Raw genomic sequence first — 19,567 nt, 5'->3', positions numbered from 1 at the left:
GAACGCTGCCACCTACTGTAGCGGATGTGCAATTACACTGTATGCCGGTCCGTGTTCCCCGGCGGGGGCACTATTTGAGAAGGACCGTCTTAGTGTATTTTTCAGCGTAAGTGAGCAGCTTACCTTTGTCCAGGTGTTGCATCAGTGTTTGTATTTATGATGCTGAGTGTTTAAGTGTCTTATGTTGGCTGAGCTCGGAGCCTTCACGTTACTCCGTGAATATGAATGCAGCGATTTCATCAGCTGTGTGCCGGCCGTGGTGGGAGCACGCTCTGCCCTGACGGAGTCTGTTCAAAGGACCGCCTTGTCTGACTCGCCTCACTCCTTCACTGCTCTCCTCGTTAGCCTCAGAACAGGAAAAGATGTGAAGACCGCCCGTCCCACCTCTTTTTCCTCCGGAGAGCTTTCTTATTTCAGCGTTGTTGTGTTGCGACAGGCCGCTCTGCCTCTCGTTGCTGCTTCGCTGCATCCTCTTCCTCGTTCTTAACACTCTTCTTCTCTTTGTCTCTGCAGGATCAATCAGACAAGAGCAAAAGTGATGACGAGTGACGAAGGAGAAGCAAGGGCGCGAGGATATTGTTTACAGCACTTAGAAACAAAGGACAATATCTTCCATTGCTGTTGTTCAGGTTCATGTTCCTTAAACTTTGCTCCGTGTGTCTTCTGTGTGTGTCTGTAGGGTGTATTCTCATCTCCCACCAGCTTAGAAATGTATTACTTACAATCGATAACATACAGCAATACCAATCAGCTTATATTTCTCTTTTTAAGACAATTTTGTAGTATATTTTTTAACTACGTGCTTTAACAAAACACAAAATGTACAAAAAAGAAAAACACACATTGGTCATCCTATTTGCGCTTTTGCTTTGTTTGTAATCGCTTGCTTGCACTTTAAAAAAAACCTTCAGTATCCTGATTTTTAAAAAGTCAAGTAAAACAAAAATATGTATAATCAGTGAAATCAAAGCTAATTTGGAGAAATGGCAGTCAGTTTTTTAAGTTTTGGATTTATTGTTTTTAACGTGTGCCGTGCCAAATGTAGACAAACTGACCGTTAGCTTAACCCCTCCCACGCGCAGCGTCTGTCCAATTACAGCTAGGCTTTTTTAAGCTTGTACGAAATAAATATGAAAGTAAGTAAAAGATTTAATAGTTATCTGCCTCAGTGTGTAGATTAAACATGCTGTCAGCGTGTGCGCTCCATAAAGAAGCTAACACCTGCTAACTGGCCCAGGCTGAGGTCACCTTGTTCTGTGGGGTGAGTGGACACGTGTGGAAAACTGAATCATTCGCTGGACAGCGTTTGGAACAGTCTGTGTCGCGTGTTGTAGCTCATGTGGACAAGTCCACAGTCCAGTCCAAGTCCTCAAACTGTTGAAAGCTGGGCTCACGTCTGTGTTAGCATGTAGACCACAGTCTGTGTGTCACAGATGAGTCCACAGTTACGACACTTTCTCTCAGAACTGTAAAGAATGCAGTGGAGAAACCCAAAGTTCACTTCTGCTGTTCATCGTAGAACAATCCAGTTAAATCTCATGGTTTAGTCTAGAAATGGGCAGAAGTGTCAGGCGGGGTCCTCGTGGTTCCAATGAAGGCTTTCTCTGTTTGTCGTGGACCAACGTGGGTTAGGGTTCTTTCACCTGCCCCAGGGAGGACTTGCATCTTAAAGGAGGAGAACTCCTGCAGGACTCGCCTTGAGGCCAACTTTTCTTGACGAGTAGCAAAAGGAGAGATGTTGATTTCATTGTGGTGCAGACAGCCCACAGCCACTTTGGCCTGGTAGAGGCGACGAGTGTGTGAACGTTGAGGTACTTCTGAGTTTCCCAGCTGCTCTGAAACTCTGGCCACTAACTGTACTTTAATCCAGCGTCTCCCTCGGGCTGCACATCAGTCTGTGGAGATGCACTTTTGTCTCTTATCTGGGACTTCCTCGAACTCAATTATCTCTTCAGCCTCTTTATCTTTCCTCACGTGCACATCCTCCCTGTTATTACCATCAGTGACTGAGGGCTCTCTGAATGTGATATGTCAGCTCAGTCTCAGTCCTGCAGCAGCGGCCGGCTCGCTGAGTAGCACAGCATACTGCTGCAACATCAGGAACAGCTGTGCGCTTCATCAAACATTCACACACACCTGATTACTTATTTACCTACAGTAACAGGACATTATATAGATCACATAGTACTAAGACAGGGCATTTTAGTCATCACAAAACAAATGTACATATTAATCAGCCTCTGAGCCTGACACTGAGGCACGCAGACCCTCACGATCAAATCTCTTTGTGTTCTGTCATTACGTTACAGTTCACACAAGGCCTGTTCTCTGCTTTCTGCTCCATCAGCCCCACCTTAAAGCTTCCTCCTGCTCTCTCCCAAAGCAGCATGTCGGCTGCTGTCCTCCACCTCCTGCTCTCCTACATCTCGCTCTTCATTAGCTACAGCTGCCTCCTTTCTTTCACCTCCCACAGAAACTGTGGAAATATGAAAACAGAGACTGTAACACTGGGCCAATTATTAGCGTGTGTTTCCTTTGGTCTGTAGGTACTCTGTTGTGCTGTTACCGTTGGTCCAGCATGTCTTTGAACCTCCTTAGGAGCGGGCTTTTTGAGTCTTTGGAACTAACAGAATTGTTTTCATTGGTTTGAACAGTCGATAAATGCTGAGCAGCTGCTGATAGATGTCTTTGTAGCTGTGTGGTGTGAGGGGTTCCCCGAACAGTCTCGTGTCACTGCCCTTACTGTTTGGCCCCGTCATCAGTTTACAACAGTGATTCACTGTTAGGTTCCCGGGGCTGCAGGGCAGAACATGCTCTACTGCATGCTGCAAACAAGCAATCTGTCCGTACTTTGAAGAAGAAAGTACTTTTAGAAGAACATGATTTGGTTGCATGTGGGCTCTGTAAGGGAAAGCCAACACATAACCACTAAACAGCAACTTACAGAGCAGTTTTGCTGTTAGCCCAGCAGTTACAGCCACACTGAGTGACTGTGACTGTTAGACTGAGTGAGTAGTGTAAATTTCACGATATGTTTAGACTGTTTGGACATTAGAAGACTAACTGCTTCCTCTGATTCTCCCTGGAGACCTGATGCCATGTTATCAGTTTGCAGAGATACAAATGGCGTTCTTACCTTCTGAAGTGCTCAGCTGTGTCCCTGCATCACCTTCATCAAACTGTTCACACGTTTAGTTAAAGATCGGCAGTTGCAGATTTTCACAGCTCACTGAGCTCAGCACCTTGTTCATGAGTAGAGCCTGCCTGCACATTGAGATATAGACTCTTTGCATCAGCTTTTTGTTTTTAAAAGGGAACATTTGTTTCTTTCAAGGTATTTAAAATCATCCTGTAGACATTTCTAAATACCTGGGATGTTATAATACTGTGATATCACCAAGGCCTCCTGTACAGAGACGCCATGTCCCTGCTGTAACTTAAATATCCAAACAAAATAAAAAGGCTCTTTAAATACCCACTAAGAACTTTTTAGATTAGCTGGCGGGAGCAGAGCTGTACTCGTGTGTCTATGCGTTCACCTCATGTCGAAGCTTTACAGTTGCAGTAACGGTAACAGGAGGGCGGGGCTTAGCAGACGGTCAGCAACGCGATTACACGATTGTGAAAGTACAGGCAGATAAAAACGTGCGTCTGTAGCTGACAGATGAACTTGACACAGCCAGAAATGTCCGACGCTTTTTTAACCGCTTCTAGTAAGACAAATATAATCGCACATGATTAGGGAGGTGCACGTGGTTCATGTGTTCTTACTCTGATGTTTTTAACATTTTCTGTATCACAGCGTTGTCGCATTAATTTTCTCGTTTTGTTGGAGTTATTTTCTACGTAGAAAGCTCGTGTCAGACAGCGGGTTCACGGGGAAACATCTCACTTCGGGGAATGAAACCAGATTCTGTCGTAGCGCTAAATGTAGCGTCTGAATACATGTTACAGTCGTTTTGCAAAAAAATAGAAAATGAAATCATAAAAATCTGAAAAATAAGTGTAACAAACCGAGTCTGACGGGTTGTGACGGCCTGAATTACTACAAAGAAAACAGTATTATGAGATTAATGAGACGTGTCGGTTTGTTTCAGGTGTTCGTGTTCCTTGTGAATTAGTTCTAAACCCTCATTTTATTGTTTATGTGTTATTTGTAGCATGCACTCTTGACAGTATACCGTGCACATGCAGATATATCATTTTTGTGTAATATGTGCTTGCCGACTCTCCGTAAGTGTGACTTCATCTTTGCTTTCTTTGCACAGTGTCTTTGTGGTTGTATCTCATAGCCCAGGGCAAATAAACATCACTGATTTCCAACACAAAGATCGCGTCTCTGCTTTTTCTTTGCCTTCTGCTGTTTGTTGTGTTTGTGTTGCCGATGTTGCCGCTCACCTTTGTTCTGACACTTTATTTCAAAAACTCGTTAAACTCCTGAAGTTCATCTGTTTTCGGTTATAAAACTCAGTCTCTCTAATTAGGGAGAACTGCAAAAGTCATGAAATAAGAAACATCTGAATGTGCTGTTCTTCTGCACTAAAGTTAACGAGCAGCGTAACCTCAGTGGTTTCAACTGACGCAGATCATCAAATACCGTTCAACTCCCACGTAGGGATGGGTACCGGTACCGGTTCTGACATAAACGGTAGTAACCAGACCGAAGCAGAGCACAATTCGGTGCTTTTTTCCCCCTGAGCTGTGACACATTTTAGATTCTAGCCAATCATTTTACGTTTCCGAGGATAGTAGGCGGGGCCAGGTACGTACGTTCTGTTAGAGCAGAGCTACAGATTAAAAATGCCCAAGGCGAAGCGGTCAAAGTCTGTCTGTACTTCACAGCAAAAGATGCAAACTCAGCAGCAACAAGTGCTTTAAGCTGATACTGTGATACTGTTAAAGGAGGTAACACCTCGAATCCGATGAAACACCTGGCGACGCATAGCGTTTTTTTAAAAGCCCAGAAATGCGCCGTATTTGATAGCTTGCTGCGAGACCTCACACCGAGCACATCTACTGCGGGCGGGTTGCCTGTTATGAGACCCGGATTTAGCAACATCCCCCAAAAACCCGAAGAGGAGAGTCCTGGCCCCTAGCCCTGCCAGTGTAGCAGAAATGATGAGGATGATGATGCAGCAGCAGCCGTTCTTCTCTGCGTGAGTAGCTTAATGTTGTTCGTGTGTAATTTACGTTGAGTAGGCTAACCACGTTATTACATTAATGCATGTAAGGTGAACTAGCAAACACCATCATAGCTACATGCAGCTGTCTTCTTGTTTGATGGCAGATACTCCCTTCACCCTGGCCAAAAAGGCTAAAATGATCAAAGAAAAAGTGGGAAACAGTTAAACATGAGAGGTTTTTGGACAAAGTTTGTGTTTTTTCCATTGTTTAAGCACTGCTTCCAGCCAAGAGTGATACCATATATGCCACATAGCTGCAGAAAAGGCTAACATTGTTATCTTTTTACAAAAAAACAGCTGAACATGAGAGGTTTTTGGACAAAGTTTGTGTTTTTTCCATTGTTTAAGCACTGCTTCCAGCCAAGAGTGATACCATATATGCCACATAGCTGCAGAAAAGGCTAACATTGTTATCTTTTTACAAAAAAAACAGCTGGACATGAGAGGTTTTTGGACAAAGTGTGTGTTCTCCATTCTTTAAGCACCGACTGTCACGACCGCGCTGGCAGATGTGTGGAATTGGAGATAGGACCCAAAATGCGGCAGCTCTGGTGCAGATGAGTATTTATTTAACAAAAGAAAATACAAACAGCAATGGCGTGGGTGAAGGTGAAACAGGAAAACCTAAACTGGGTAAAACTAACAAAACAAACCAGAAACGAAGATGCAGGGAGGTCCGGGGAATTACATACGGAGAGACGCAGGGAGACCGAGGGGAAACAACACAGACGAACCAGCAATTACTAAGACAGAAAATACAACTTAAATACACTCAGAGAACACAGGGAGATTACACACAGGTGGGAAACACAGCTGGGAGTGATTAACATGACGAGACCAGGGAGACAAACTGAAAACACTCACATAAGACGCAGGCCTTCACAATAAAACAGGAACTTACACATGAAAGGACACAAACTAAGAAACGCAGACTAGATACAGGAACACACGGGGGGAACAGGGTAAACACTAATCAGAGGAAGAGCAGAACCAAAATCGTGAAGAGAAAAATACAAAACGCTGGGTCAAAAGGACCCAGGATCATGACACCGGCACCGATAAAACCTAAACGATACCCATCCCTACTCCCACGTGATTAGGAATGTTTCAGAAGATTTTTATTTCAAAGCTTTTAATGCTGACAGGACGTACTCTGCACAAATAAAAGAAAAACCTCAAAATGTTTGCTTGTTTTTCAAAATTGCTTCAATTTATGTCACTTTGAGCTCCCAGCCTGATGGAAGGCAGGGTCCAGCAGCTGCCCCACGTCTGTTTAGCGTGAGAGGTCAAAGGCATCAGCAGTAAATAGAAAATACTTTAAAATACAACAGGAGTGTTTTTGGGGAAACAGCTGTGTCTGTGAGGGCTTAGCAGTAAACAGCTAATAGGAAACTGCATCTACAGTATTACATGAACGTCTCAGTGTGCGTTCCTTCACAACGCTCCTCCCTTTTTTTTCTTTTTTTTTTTTGAGCTTTTGCTGCATTTTGTTATTTGTTGGTGTTTTCATAGGTTAGAATGCGTTTGACCTCTCAGGGCCACCGTAACTATACCGTACACAGATATGGAAACCTCATGTAGGAAACATGAGGTTGAACACCATCACAAAACTTGGATATGTTAACAAAAGCCCGCCCGCTCTAAAAAGTATTTATTAAAATCTGACCTTACTAAGCCACACCCCCTTTGGTGATGTCACATAAAGTTGTTACAGAAATGACTTTAAATGTTATTGTAGTGATGTAGTCGACAGGTGATCGCACAGGCCGCCTGGTTGGAGGATTGCTTTGACGGCCTGGTGAAGGTTTGCAGACAGATTACCTGTTTGAGTCCACCTGCACCGATGAGCGCAACTCACCTGTGATGGACTTGGTTCATTCCTATATGGTTTTATGCATGTGTCATTTTACAGTTAATCTCTGATTTACTACCATAGGCAACTTTGTCACTGTTTGTGCAACAATCCCCATTTGCTTCTGTCTGCATGTACTGTAGACGGCTGACTTGTTGCTAACTTTACTCCATCAGTAGCTTTGGGGACAGAAACTGACTGCGAGTGGTTGCAGGTGGTCCCGTCTCTGAAGCAATCACTTCAAAGCAACGAGAGTTCTGTGAAATCTTTGCACAAAGTTGCAATAAGTTTGGTCGTGCCACATCTATCACCATAGCTGGACTGGCCATTGGGCATACCGGGCATTTGCCCGGTGGGCCGCTGGCGATTTTTTGTTTTTATGGGCCGATGGATTTTTTTTTTTTTTAGGAAGGGTATATATAATGAAAGGTGTTGGATTGGCCAATTGGTCATGATCGACTCTGGGCTGGACCAATTACAGCCGAGGAGGCTGAATGCACCCGCCCCCTTGTTTAGCAATCACGTGATTTTCGCGCATTGCATGCCGGGAACTCGTGGCAAAACAATCCAAGTACCGCATCAAATGCAAGCATTTGCAGCACCGCAAAACGTTCATTCTTCGATTCCAATAAATTCTTGTTTTTTCTTTGCCGCACAAAAAAGGAATGTACAAAACAAAAGGAGAACAATGCCGGTCCGTACAAAGACAGACTCGACGAAAAGACAAAGAAAAGATACGAGGAAAAAATCAAAGGAGTGAAAGGGTCAGACCCTTACGAGCACACAGACGTTAGCGTGCTGCCCAACTTTCACCACGCTCATATTTATAATCATACGGTTCTTGGAGTGAGCGCATACACTCATGAAGTTTAGTAACTTCAGGTCACTGCAACAAGCCCAGGTACAGTTTACCGACGGATGGGTGCAGGACCTTGAAACGCACCGTGTAGAACGAAAGACCATCATACGAACAGAGGTAAGTTTACCAGTCACACAAATCGTCGTCATAAATACACATTCGTTAACTGTTTATTAATAGGACCTTTGAGCTCAACGGTAATTAATTAGTAGTGGAAATGATTTCTGGTTCATTACAGAAATGTAGCAGTGACAATAATATTGTATGCTGTAATCGTACTGGACAATTAGTGATACAAAACAACTGTTTTATCCTGTGAATAAAAGTATATGTTTTTGTCAATGTACCATAATAACAGAAGCGAAACACAATATTGTGTCAGGACAATTCACTATTTATGCACAATAAACAAAGGAGCATAGCGCCACAATTTCTGTTCAGCGCCAGACTTGCTTGTAACCTATATCACTAATTATGTTAAGAAAAATGAAGTATTAACTACAACAGCAGACTGACCTTTGTGGGAATGCTTGGAGCAGACTAACATGTGAGCTGGAGAGTTCTGGGACGTTATATTTGGTATATCTAGACCATCCGTCAGCTCTTACTTCGGAAACATGGCTTAAAAAAATTTCTCTTCAACGACGTAATCCGATAAAAAAAACGATCGGCTTCCCGTGGCTGTCATGCGACCGGCTGTTGCAGTTAATAATACAACAGCTTCTTGCCATTTTTTTGTGTTTCTTTTTATCGCTGTGTAACTGAGTTCAATTGAAAGCCTGCGTGCGCTAGTACCTCTTGCCACAAGTTCCCAGAATCCTTTGCGGTTTTACCCCTGAATGACGTCACATTTTCAATCTTTATCCTGGTGGGCCGGTCTCTAGTCAAAATGCCCGGGCCGATTTTTTGTCCCAGTCCAGCCTTGTCTATCACAGTATTTTATATTCCTCGTACACATGTTAAGCTTATAAAAGCTGCTAATCCTGTCAGTTTGGTTGTAACAGGCTACAGATAAAAGCCGCTGGGTGCACTCTTTTACACTCATATACATTAGGAGACTTTTCCGGTCACAATATTACATCTGCCTTGAAGGTGAAAATAGGAAAAAGTGCTGAACTCTGATTAAAATCATACTGAAGTGAACAAAACCAAAATCAGGTTCCAAAAACAGCCCCGTCTTGTATTGAGGATCTCCCTCGATCGGAGCCCCTGCAGCTGGCTGTCCGCTCTTCCCGGAGCTTCGTGCTGTATTTGATGGCAGCGCTGCTGTATTGTGCAGCTCAGCCACTGGAGGGCAGACGATGAGCCGCCGTGCTACGCAGCTGGCTGGACGGCACATCAAAACAGCCCTGCTTTTTGTATCCCTGCCATTTTAAACAGAGCTTCACTAAGCCAATTCCCCCTGAAGAATGACCATCCATCGCCCTTTTTATCTGCCTCTTTGAAGTGCGGAGCTGTTGGGATAGTCTTGAGCCCAGGAAGAGAGGGGCAATTTGGATGTTAATCCTCGTCTGAGCACCAGAGATGTCAGCTGGAAAAAGTCAGGTGCTGGTGTAATTCCTGCTATTCCTCTGTAGCTTTTGTCTGAGGCTCCACCATCATCACATTCTCCAAGCAGCACACGCAGGTCCCTCCAAGCCGAATCAAGGAATTTTCCTTCCTAATGACTCATCCATAGCGATCTGAAAAGGCCAGGTGCTCTCTATTATCAGAGTCCAGCTTTTCTGGCGTTGCAGCACGTTTGCATTCAGGGCGGGAAACGGGACCGTCCATTCTAACGCTTGCACAACTTAAAAGGACGAGCGGGAAAGGGCTTTGTCTCCCTCCGGATTCCGAGGTTCACTATCAGTTTAACGCATGATCGAGGAAAAGGCTCGTTTTCCTTTGCAGTGCTGAAACCTTTTGATCTCAAAGGCTGTATCTCAGATGGGAGGACAACTAGGGCGGCATGCAAAGGTTAGAGGTACACACGGAAATCTTGGAGGCCAGGTCACGTTAGCGTTTTCACGGCCAACCAGTTTTTCTATTGATTTATTTGGAAATATCTATATCTGAAAGTGCATTTTCATTTTCACGTCAGGGTCAACATCTCAAATGTCTGCGTCAGACAGGGAAGCTTCTGATTTGAGCTTAAGAGCTTCACTTTAGCGAAGTGAAGTCGTGAAGATGAGCTGGAAACAGGAAGGAGTTTTATGAAAGGCAGGATCAGAGCGACCAAGCACACCTTGGTGAGATCAGTACATCAGGATTTATTCGCTAGACATGGCAGCATTTCACTGCAGATGATGGAGAAATGGAGGATGTATGGAAGATTTATAGAGCTTCTTTCAAAAATATCTGAAAACTCAAGGACTGTGGTCACGTCAAAACTTCTGAAGCCTGCCTTTGTAAACCTGACGAAGCCTTTTGAGTCCAGCAAAGAGTCCTAGTCCTCATTTAGAAATTTCAGCCTGTTCTTTCTTGTATATTTCCAGCTCTGCTGATATACTGTTTATAAACCACAAATGAATCCACTGGAGGAAAAATTGCCAGAGGAACAAGTGAGGAGAAGAGAGATGAAGTTTCAGTCTCCAGCTGCCAAAAAGTCTGACAACTGCAACGGAGGTTTGATGAACTTCTCAGCCCACAGAAAGCTTCACAAAATGAACTTCAGCTGAATATTTATTGGAACAAAGGAGATCCTTTTATTTTCAGATCACAATCCTCGGCTCTCAGATCTGGAGTCGACCCTTCGTTACTTTCTGACAGACTGCAGAAGAACTCATTACGTCAAAGTTTAAATGAACTCCATCTGGTTGTCAGTTTGACTGGAAATCCTTTCTCTCTCCTGAACTGAGATCAGCCTCTCATCAGCGGCTCCGTGTGCACTGAGCGATCGACTGACCCGACAGGCTCTGCGTGTCTCCGATTTGATGAACAACTGATGACATTTGTGAAGCTGGAGGGTTCGTGAAGGTGTGCGGAGCAGCACATTTTAGAGATTTATCTCTAAACACTGGCTTCGTGTTAGAAACCAGACTGAATCGTGCGGCTCCTTCCAATGTGGAGGAAGAGCAGCTCTGCTCCGAGTCACTCCTGAACCTCCGAGGGAGAATCCAGACGCCCCGGTGACGACGCCTGTGTCCGCAGTGTTTTCTGGCACTGCCAGCAGCTCGTGGCCACAGGTGAGGGGAAGAATGCAGATCGATCAATAAATCGAAGGCTTTGCTTTCTCGCACAACAGAAAAAGCTCCGAAAGTTGTCGATGTCAGACAGGAAGTGTGACTGACAAAGCTAAAGTGTTGGGCTCATGGCAGAGCTGTAACCTGGTATTTGGTCTTAACCTAGACCAACAGCTGATCAACCAGGTCTTGATATTTTTACACAGGCTAAGCTACCAGCCTATAAATGTTCATCCGTTATCTTCCCAAATCACCTCTTCATGAGTTAGAAGAACAGCTTCCAAACTTCAGAGGGGCAAAAGAATAAACTACAAGTTTACAGTAACTTAATTTCTAGCTACAGCAAGGAATTACTGTACAGTCATGAGAACAAAGTCAACCCATATGCTTTCATATGAATTAGGATAAGTAGGCAGCACAGAGGTACTGATAATCAGCAGATGTTATAGAGGTGTGCGATGGTGCCTGAGTGCTACATCTTAGACTCCAAAGGCCTAATAATGAGTACGGCTTCTTCTCTCTAAGCCTGGTTAGGCTGGCACAGTAGCATCTGAACAAACTACACGTGTGTACAAACAAATCTGCCAGTCATCAATATTTCATAACTGGATTTGTTTGGTGTTGCATGTCCCACCGGGACCAGGACACGCTGGAGAGATTATATCTCTCGGCTGGCCTGGGAACGCCTTGGTGTTCCCCCAGATAAGCTGGAGGAGGTGGCCGGGGAGAGGGAGGTCTGGGCTTCTCTGCTTGGGCTGCTGCCCCCGCGACCCGGCCCCAGATAACCAGAAGAGGGATGGACGTATTTGTTTGTAGTTTAGAAGCAGCTCAGTCTTTAAACTGATTATTATTATTATCGTTGTCTGCCTTACTTTTTGAATACTGTTATTAAATTATTAATTATTGATTCAGTTTCTTCAGCCAGACCGTCTCTGTGCAGCACGACAGCATCGCTGCTCTCTCCACTTCAGACTCAGGTAAACTTGTGTCCTCGTGTAGAGAAACGTAGTGCGCAGACAGCATGAGCCTGTGGACAGGAAATGAGTCTGATTCACTGACTGCACACAGTAAGAGTGGAACTGCTCCATGTGTTTGTTGTAGTTATTGTAAGAACATGTCAGTGAATGAGGCCCAATGCACTTTGCACAGAGGAGACCAGAGATGAGAATTGTGAACTTAAGTGACGGTCTGCCTCCGAGTCTCTCCTGAGCCTGGCAGATAAGCTGCGTGCTGCAAAGCTGAATTAGTTTCCTATTATCACTAATTGTTGTTAATGTATTGGTCGGTCATGTTGTCCGATGCAGTGCATTAGCCACAGAATTCAGCCATTCTGTTATTCTATGATTAAATCAGACAGCCAGTCAGTCAAAGTTTATTTTTATTGGTGGGGAAATTTACTGATGGTAACGAGTCCTGCAGCACAGTTACAGCTGCAAATGATCCTTCCTTGAGGGAATTCTCACAACAACAGTTGGGAAAATATTTCAAGTTTTTACCACTGAAGAAGAAAAATGTTTTTGTCATTTAAAAAAAACCCCAAGTGCTATGGAAGAGTCGTGGGTAAATAAAACTAAAGTCCACTAACGAGACGAAATAATTTGATCCAGCTGATGACGAGATAATGACACGTCGAGTCATTCGATGCTCACGTTCTGTGCAGGAGTTCGCCTGGCCTCACCTCAGCTTGGCAGGAGAGGATAGTGGAAATCCAGCCGCACTCAATCAGCTTTCAGTGTGACGCTGAACTTTAAAGTCTGTTATTTTTCTACAGTTTCTTCTTTGTTGCTTAATGACTTTGTTAATCAGTATCTGCCTGTTTTGTGTTCTGCATTTGAATTAAAAAGAGTCTTATTGCTATTCATGGAGATAACAAAGCAGCTGTGGAATGATTGGGCGTTGATGCCACCCACCGGTTTAGAGCTTAAAATTTGAAGGACATCAGCACTTTCACTGCCACAGTGTCAGCCTTGTGTGGGAAGAGTGGCCATACTGGAACAAGAGGACGTGCTGAGTTATGATTTAAGGATTGTGAGGTGTGTCACCCATAAAGACACATATTTGCTGGTCTGTAAGCATCAGTGTAATAAAATACTGGAATTTCACTCTTGGACATGCCAAATACTTTCATATAAATATATAAACAATGTTCCAAAAACAGAAATATGATGGAGAAGTCCAGTTCAGTGACTCGAGTAGCAGAGGTGAGTCCTTACAGACAGAAACCAGCCTGGGACACCGTCATTATGGATGACCTATAAAAGAATTAAGCTGCTGTTCATACTCAAAAGGGCCAAACTCTGTAATGCTGTGAGTCTACGGGGCCAGCCTCAGGTGGTCACTGGAGGAACTGCAGCCTCCGCCCTCAGGTTCCAGCTCAGAGGTTCCTGCTTGTGTTTACCAAGTGCGTCAGTGTGGAAACAGAAGAATAGACCGAGGACACAAAGAGAGGATTGTGGATTTGATGTCATTTCCAGCACGTCACTCCAAGGAAACATGCCTGTCTGCCACTGATATCCTGATTAACACTGCACTCCTCACACTGAGCAAAAGATCCAGAATCTGGATCCAATGGGGTGTTTTTTTTTTGTCTGTAACATCCCAGCCAGTGAAATTATTGTAGATGTGCGACATTTGAACAAAGACTCAGCCTGACAGCTCTTTTTCGGGGAGGCTTAGAAAGGTCGGATCTGGTGGTTTCTTAACTAAACAATCTCCCTGAAGCAAACTGAACCAATGAGACATTGGTCTTGGTGACCTTCAGAAGTGCCACAGTGATGATTCAAAGGAAAAAGCTCAATTCCAGCTGAATATATAGTTTCAGTAACTCACGCATAGGGATGGGTACCGGTATCGGTTCTGTCATAAACGGTAGTAACCAGACCGAAAAGCATCGCACATTTCGGTGCTTTATTTCGGTGCTTTTTTTTTCCTGAGCTGTGATACACTTTGGATTCTAGCCAATCATTTTACCTTCCCATGGATAGTAGGCGGGGCCAGGTACGTACGTTCTTTTAGAGCAGAGCTACAGATTAAAAATGCCCAAGGCGAAGCGGTCAAAAGTCTGGCTGTACTTCACAGCAAAAGATGCAAACTCAGCAGCAACAAGTGCTTTAAGCTGATACTGTGATACTGTCAAAGGAGGTAACACCAAGAATCCGATTAAACAGCTGGCGACGCATAGCGTTTTTTTAAAAGCCGAGAAATGCGCCGTATTTGATAGCTTGCTGCGAGACCTCACACCGAGCACATCTACTGTGGTGCCTGTTATCGGACACTGAGTTAGCAACATCCCCCAAAAACCTACAGTCCTGGCAAATTAGGCGATGACATCATTTAGCGACTTCTAGCAACTTTTAGGACAACCAATAGCGATTTTCCTTACTGAGGAGTTGGCAACACTGAATATGAAAGGGTGTCACTATAAATCTAATGGTATTAAATATACCCTAAATCTCAAATTATCTCCACCACACAAAGATGTCCTGGTGTTTGAGTGCAAGTTGTGTTTATTGTGAAAGATTATGTCTGCGTTTCTTTTATTTCCTGTCTTTCTTTCTTTCTTTCTTCTTTGCATCTTTTAGTCGTCTGTATTTTCAGTCCCACCTTTCAGCCTCACCTGCTGAATCCAGAGTCTGTTTAGTTCTTCGTGACCTAAGAGTAAAAATTCTTTCAGCTGTAACATGTGAAAAAGTTTCAAATGTCAGTAAACCAAGTGTCACCCCCACAGCTGAAACTAATGAAGCCACCAGAGAAGCTGGAAAAAGAAAAGGAAAAGCTTCAGATCCTCAGGGTGTTCCCAGGAGAGTCTCTGCAGATTCCATGTTCAACTTTTAGGACATATCGCTGCATGCTGAAAGAAAAGCAAGCTGAACAGGAAGTGAAACCACAAACTGAGACCCCGTTCATGCAGGAGCCTAAACTCACCAAGGACCTCAAGCTGTTTGATCGGTGGGACAGCTCGCTCTTCTTTTGGCAGTATTACAGAGCAGACAAACACCAAGGTTGCTTCTCTACTTCGGGTGCTTGTGTCTGTTCCTCTGCAGAGACAAAAACTCAGAGATGATTGAAACTATGATATATCGATATGCAGTATCGATGCTCATAGCTGTTCGCAGAAAAAAATCAGAGTGAAGAAAAAGGAGATTTGAGCTTTAGATTGGAGCAGCTGTAAAACTGATTTTGTTGACTGTCTCAGCTTCACAAACATGAGCGGTGCTCACGTAAAGGTCAGAAGAGAGTGAACCAGAATGGAGAAAAGAGACTTTCTGGAGAGTTGGGCATCAATAAGCTTTTCATCCCTATCAGCTGCATAGAAACGGCTGCAGTCACCGGGGTGGTTTAAGCTGAAATGGCAGCGATGGCAGGTGTTGTTCTTCTGCGATTCAAGGCCTCGGCTGCCTTCTGTTGTTACTGACAAGGACACAGATTTCATTTTATGAACGAGCATTCGAAAGCGCTGCTGTACCTTCCCCTCCTTCCAGCATCAACGCAGAAAAAGCTTCATACAGCGAAATGTGACAACCTTCAGCAGCCGTCAGCCCACATCCATCCCTCCAGCACGGTGGGACTCGGCGGGTTAAGCAATTTTGTCTGCAGGCTTTGACATTTAGCCGGGATAAAGGAGCAGCACAATAACCTGGGAAATAAGCAGTGCTGATATTGATTGTTTGCGCTGTTTCACGGATCAGTCTCAGCTGTGCATCACAGTCCCACAGTTCTTCTCACAGGTATCGTTTCTGTGTTTAACACTGGTGACGTCACTCCTCACAGATCAGAATGGGAGCACGCTTTCTTTCCTGCAGTAAAGTGACTGAAAGGACTGAACAACAGCGAGAAAAGGAAATGATGCTGTGCAAACAGACATATGAGGCAGGAAACACTGATACACCAGAGATAGCTTTTACAAATGTAATCCACTCGATAATCTTTAAAGGTCACTCTCTTTGTGTTCCCACGAAGCTGTTTGCTCTGTACTTGATAGTGTCTTTAATTTTTGTATTTGCACTCCACTTTTAAAAGTCCCATTTATACTGTAAGGCTGCTTGTCACCACAGAAGAAGACTTCAGAGGGCCAATCAGCTAATCACTTGTCTCATTATAGACATACAGATTTATTTCTCACAGGACTCTCTGCAGTTCTGTGAAACTTACTTAGTTACTTTTTAAAAACATGATGCACAACCTGAATACATGATAAAGCAACAGACCTTTCAGCCCAATTCTGCATAATCCATCATATAAAATTAAACCAAATGAAAAGTCAATTTCTAATTCTAATCGCTGAGCTTTATGCACATTGCATCAAGCAAACATTTAATTATATGCAACAGTCTCTGACTTATATTTTCTGCATATTCCCACAAATAAAATAATGTTTTGTGTTTACACTGTTTCAAATAGATGCGAGTAAAACACAACAAAATAAATAAAGTCAAAGCTTCAGCAGCTCTGAGTCCCGTCGCTCTTATGTCGCAAACAAAATCACGGTTTAGTAACACAGTGACGCAGCGTGCCTACGGGAAAGTAACAGTAATCTAATTACCTTTTTGCAATAGTAATTCCTTTACTTGTTACTTGAAAAAGTAATCAGATTACAGTAATTTGTACTGCCCATCAACCTGGGACGGTTTGTTCAGACGCAGCTGTGCAAGCTTCAGAGACGCCGTGATGTTCTTTGCAAACAGAAGTCGACCTTTCCGAACACGCCATACTTTTTCTGATTATACTGGCGTGAACGTTGGCGTTCATCATGCTAGCTGAAGCCTGAGAGACGGAGACGTAGCGGTTTTTTCCCTCTGAGCACTGAACGATCGAAGGCTGTGAGATTGTGTCAACACAAAACCGCCAACGTTTCTTCTCTTATAGAGGCGTCTGCATGAGTCGCCACGTTGTCTGCTTTTTGTGTAAGTTACCTGTGATGCTGTAATAAAAGTTTGATTTTGACTCGTGTGTTTGAGTCTGTTTTTGGCACCACAGTGTTACGAAAGGAGAACAATAACGTCTTCATCATTCTGGGGCAAAGAAACCTCGTTGACCGTGTTGTCAGACTGAACAAATATATTTAGATTAAAATGTAAATTTATATGTTTAGGAATGAGTAAACAGATGATGCTGTGCTGACGTTTGTCATTTAATTAGACTCTTGGAAAGTTGTTCACTGCAAGCTGAAGAACTCAGATCAACTACCTGTAGACAGGAAACTGAAGCAGAGCCCATAATAACACTCAGAGCTGCTCCAATAAAACACAGAGCGCTCGATGCAATATTTAATTAGTAAAAGAGCTAAAATGAGGCTCAGCGTTCAGTATTTTAATTGCATTTTGTAGGAACATTTTGTCCATATCTTTGCAGCTCGTCACAGAATGGCATGTAAAGGATAAAATAAACTCTCTGAACAGCTTTGTCCTTTGTTTTCATTCATATTTCATGCTTGCTTGTGTAATTTTACCCTGTAGTTTATTTTTCCCCACGTAATTTAAAAAGTAGGACAGCACTCTTTATTTATGAACTATTTGTTCATGCACTGCACGGCTGTTTTGGACAGGCACCATCCTCACAGATAAAAGCCTGCAGTATTATCTCTGATAAATTAGCAGCTCTGCTTTATTTTGTCAAACTTTGTCTTTGGATGTTATCATACAGTTTCCAGAGTGTCCTACAGGAACGACCAGTGACGCTAAACTGGGTCATTTTAGATGAAAGTCACATGATCCTCAAAATGGAAATAGTTGCATAGTGAGAGCTGTGCATCGATGTCACGATGTTTGACCTGCCATAGCTGATCAGCTGGGACTGCATCGTTTGCTGCTCGTTATATTGATCACCAGGCATCTGTCTGCAGGTGGCGCACGATTTTTAACCACTAACAACAGCCGGCTGCTGATACACTCATTAACATTTACAACCCCTTCAGTTACTTGTTCATCTTAAAATATTGTGCAGGGAAATAAAAATCTGAGCATCTGCTGAGCAGAGTTACTAGAATTTTAGTTTTTGGTTTTAAAGTTCATGTTGAATTAGTTTGTTTCACTTTAGGTTTCAGTGGCTTCACTGTTTGTGTTGTTGATGATCATTTGAGTGAGATTTAAGAAGTTGAGAACAGATGTTTCTATGGAAACAGCTGCATCCCAGTCACATACATGTGAAAGTCTCACACGCAAATGCATCATGGCCTCCTCATGCTGGTTGTATTTCACTAAAGCTACAAAGAATAAAACCGACGACTAAACATTTTTACTTTCAAAAACAGGAAGAACGGGAACGCTGCTCTGCAGCAAAGCGAGTGGACGGACTGAGAATATCTGGTGGCTGATATCTCACCTTGAAGAGAGCAGCGAGTTCAAATAGAGCTGCCAGGACAAAGAGGAGCAGAAAAAGGCCTGGCATGTGGGCATCTCTTCATTCCATCATTTGACCCTGATGTGCTCCGGAGGAATTCAACGTCTGAAAGAGAAGCGGGATTAGAGACGGCGGCCGAAGCAGGTGGCTGGCTGGTAAAAAGAGAAGATCGCGGCCTGTTGTCTCAGCAGTTGCACCTCCTGATAACATTTTCCCTGCAGCTGCTCCGTCTGGCTTTGATGTAACGAAGTTTTACAGTTTGTCAACAGAGCGGCCGCAAATTCATTATTCTTCTGTGTCAAAAACTTGGGCCTTATTTATCAGATCTGTTAATATAATTTAGTCGTATAATCAATCCCAATGGTGTACTTATACTGCATTCATAGAGGACGCTGAGCACGTCAACACACTTTGCACCTGTGACCTATGAACTCAACCTTCCATAGATTTATCACCACATGAAGCCAGCACAGACCAGATATGTTGCTATATAAGAATAAAACTGTAAGATAAGTTAAAATACACACACATGTCGGCTGCACAGTCCTTTGTGATATTGCACAGGATGTTCTGAGTGGTATCAGTGCACACGATGAGAGAGGTCAGTACTTTGATTACATTTGGAGAGCTTTTGTGCAGTGTGGAGGTCCGGGCCCAACATAAGCACCAGGAGGCGATGGGACATGAACACATTTCTAAACACAAACACAAACTTTGGGAGTGTGCTGCAGCTGCAGAGATGGTGGGAAAACACAAAGGTCACCATGGAGACGTCAAACTGTCTAGCAAAAGCCAGCAGGAAAACAGGTAGTGTTGAAAGTCTCGCTTAGACATGAAATCAGTTCTATTTCAAAGTTTTAATTACCTGTAAAAAACAACATCATTTTGTGACAAAGACACTTCAGCACCAGCATTGTTTGATGCTGGGATCAGAACACAATGTGCATGTGATTGTGTGACGCCCCATCATGGACGCCTCACAGCCTCCCGATAGAAAAACGGTGGGTTTGATTCTTTTTTTGGGGACTTTCTACAGCAGTTCTCTCACTTTTGTGTTGACCACACGGAGCAGTCGCCCGCTGAGAGCTTTTTCTTCTGTGTGACAAATGAAAAATGATTTTAGGGGGAGCCGTGAAATAAATCAAAGCTGTTCTGTACACATAGCTTTGGTTGA

At 43.6% G+C, this 19,567-nt stretch overlaps 1 protein-coding gene across 1 annotated transcript in view; it reads left to right on the top strand.

Annotated features, from left to right (window-relative positions):
* The window catches only part of smarca2 (SWI/SNF related BAF chromatin remodeling complex subunit ATPase 2), a 53,939-nt gene extending 52,803 nt beyond the window's left edge, over nt 1-1,136 (top strand). Inside the window, exon 34 of the mRNA XM_086257700.1 lies at nt 514-1,136. Coding sequence (XP_086113826.1) covers nt 514-549 — 36 coding nt within the window. The 3' untranslated portion in view covers nt 550-1,136. The remainder of the gene's footprint in view (nt 1-513) is intronic.
* Nucleotides 1,137-19,567: the final 18,431 nt, after the last annotated feature.

Source organism: Aulonocara sp. 'chitande type north' Nkhata Bay, linkage group LG12 (genome assembly GCF_057382095.1).
Source record: "Aulonocara sp. 'chitande type north' Nkhata Bay isolate Kocher_YH1m ecotype deep benthic linkage group LG12, A_spYH_male_GT1.1, whole genome shotgun sequence".
NCBI lineage: Eukaryota > Metazoa > Chordata > Actinopteri > Cichliformes > Cichlidae > Aulonocara > Aulonocara sp. 'chitande type north' Nkhata Bay.
The sequence above is the reverse complement of the archived record's forward strand: the minus strand, read 5'-3'. Positions and strand labels throughout refer to the sequence as shown.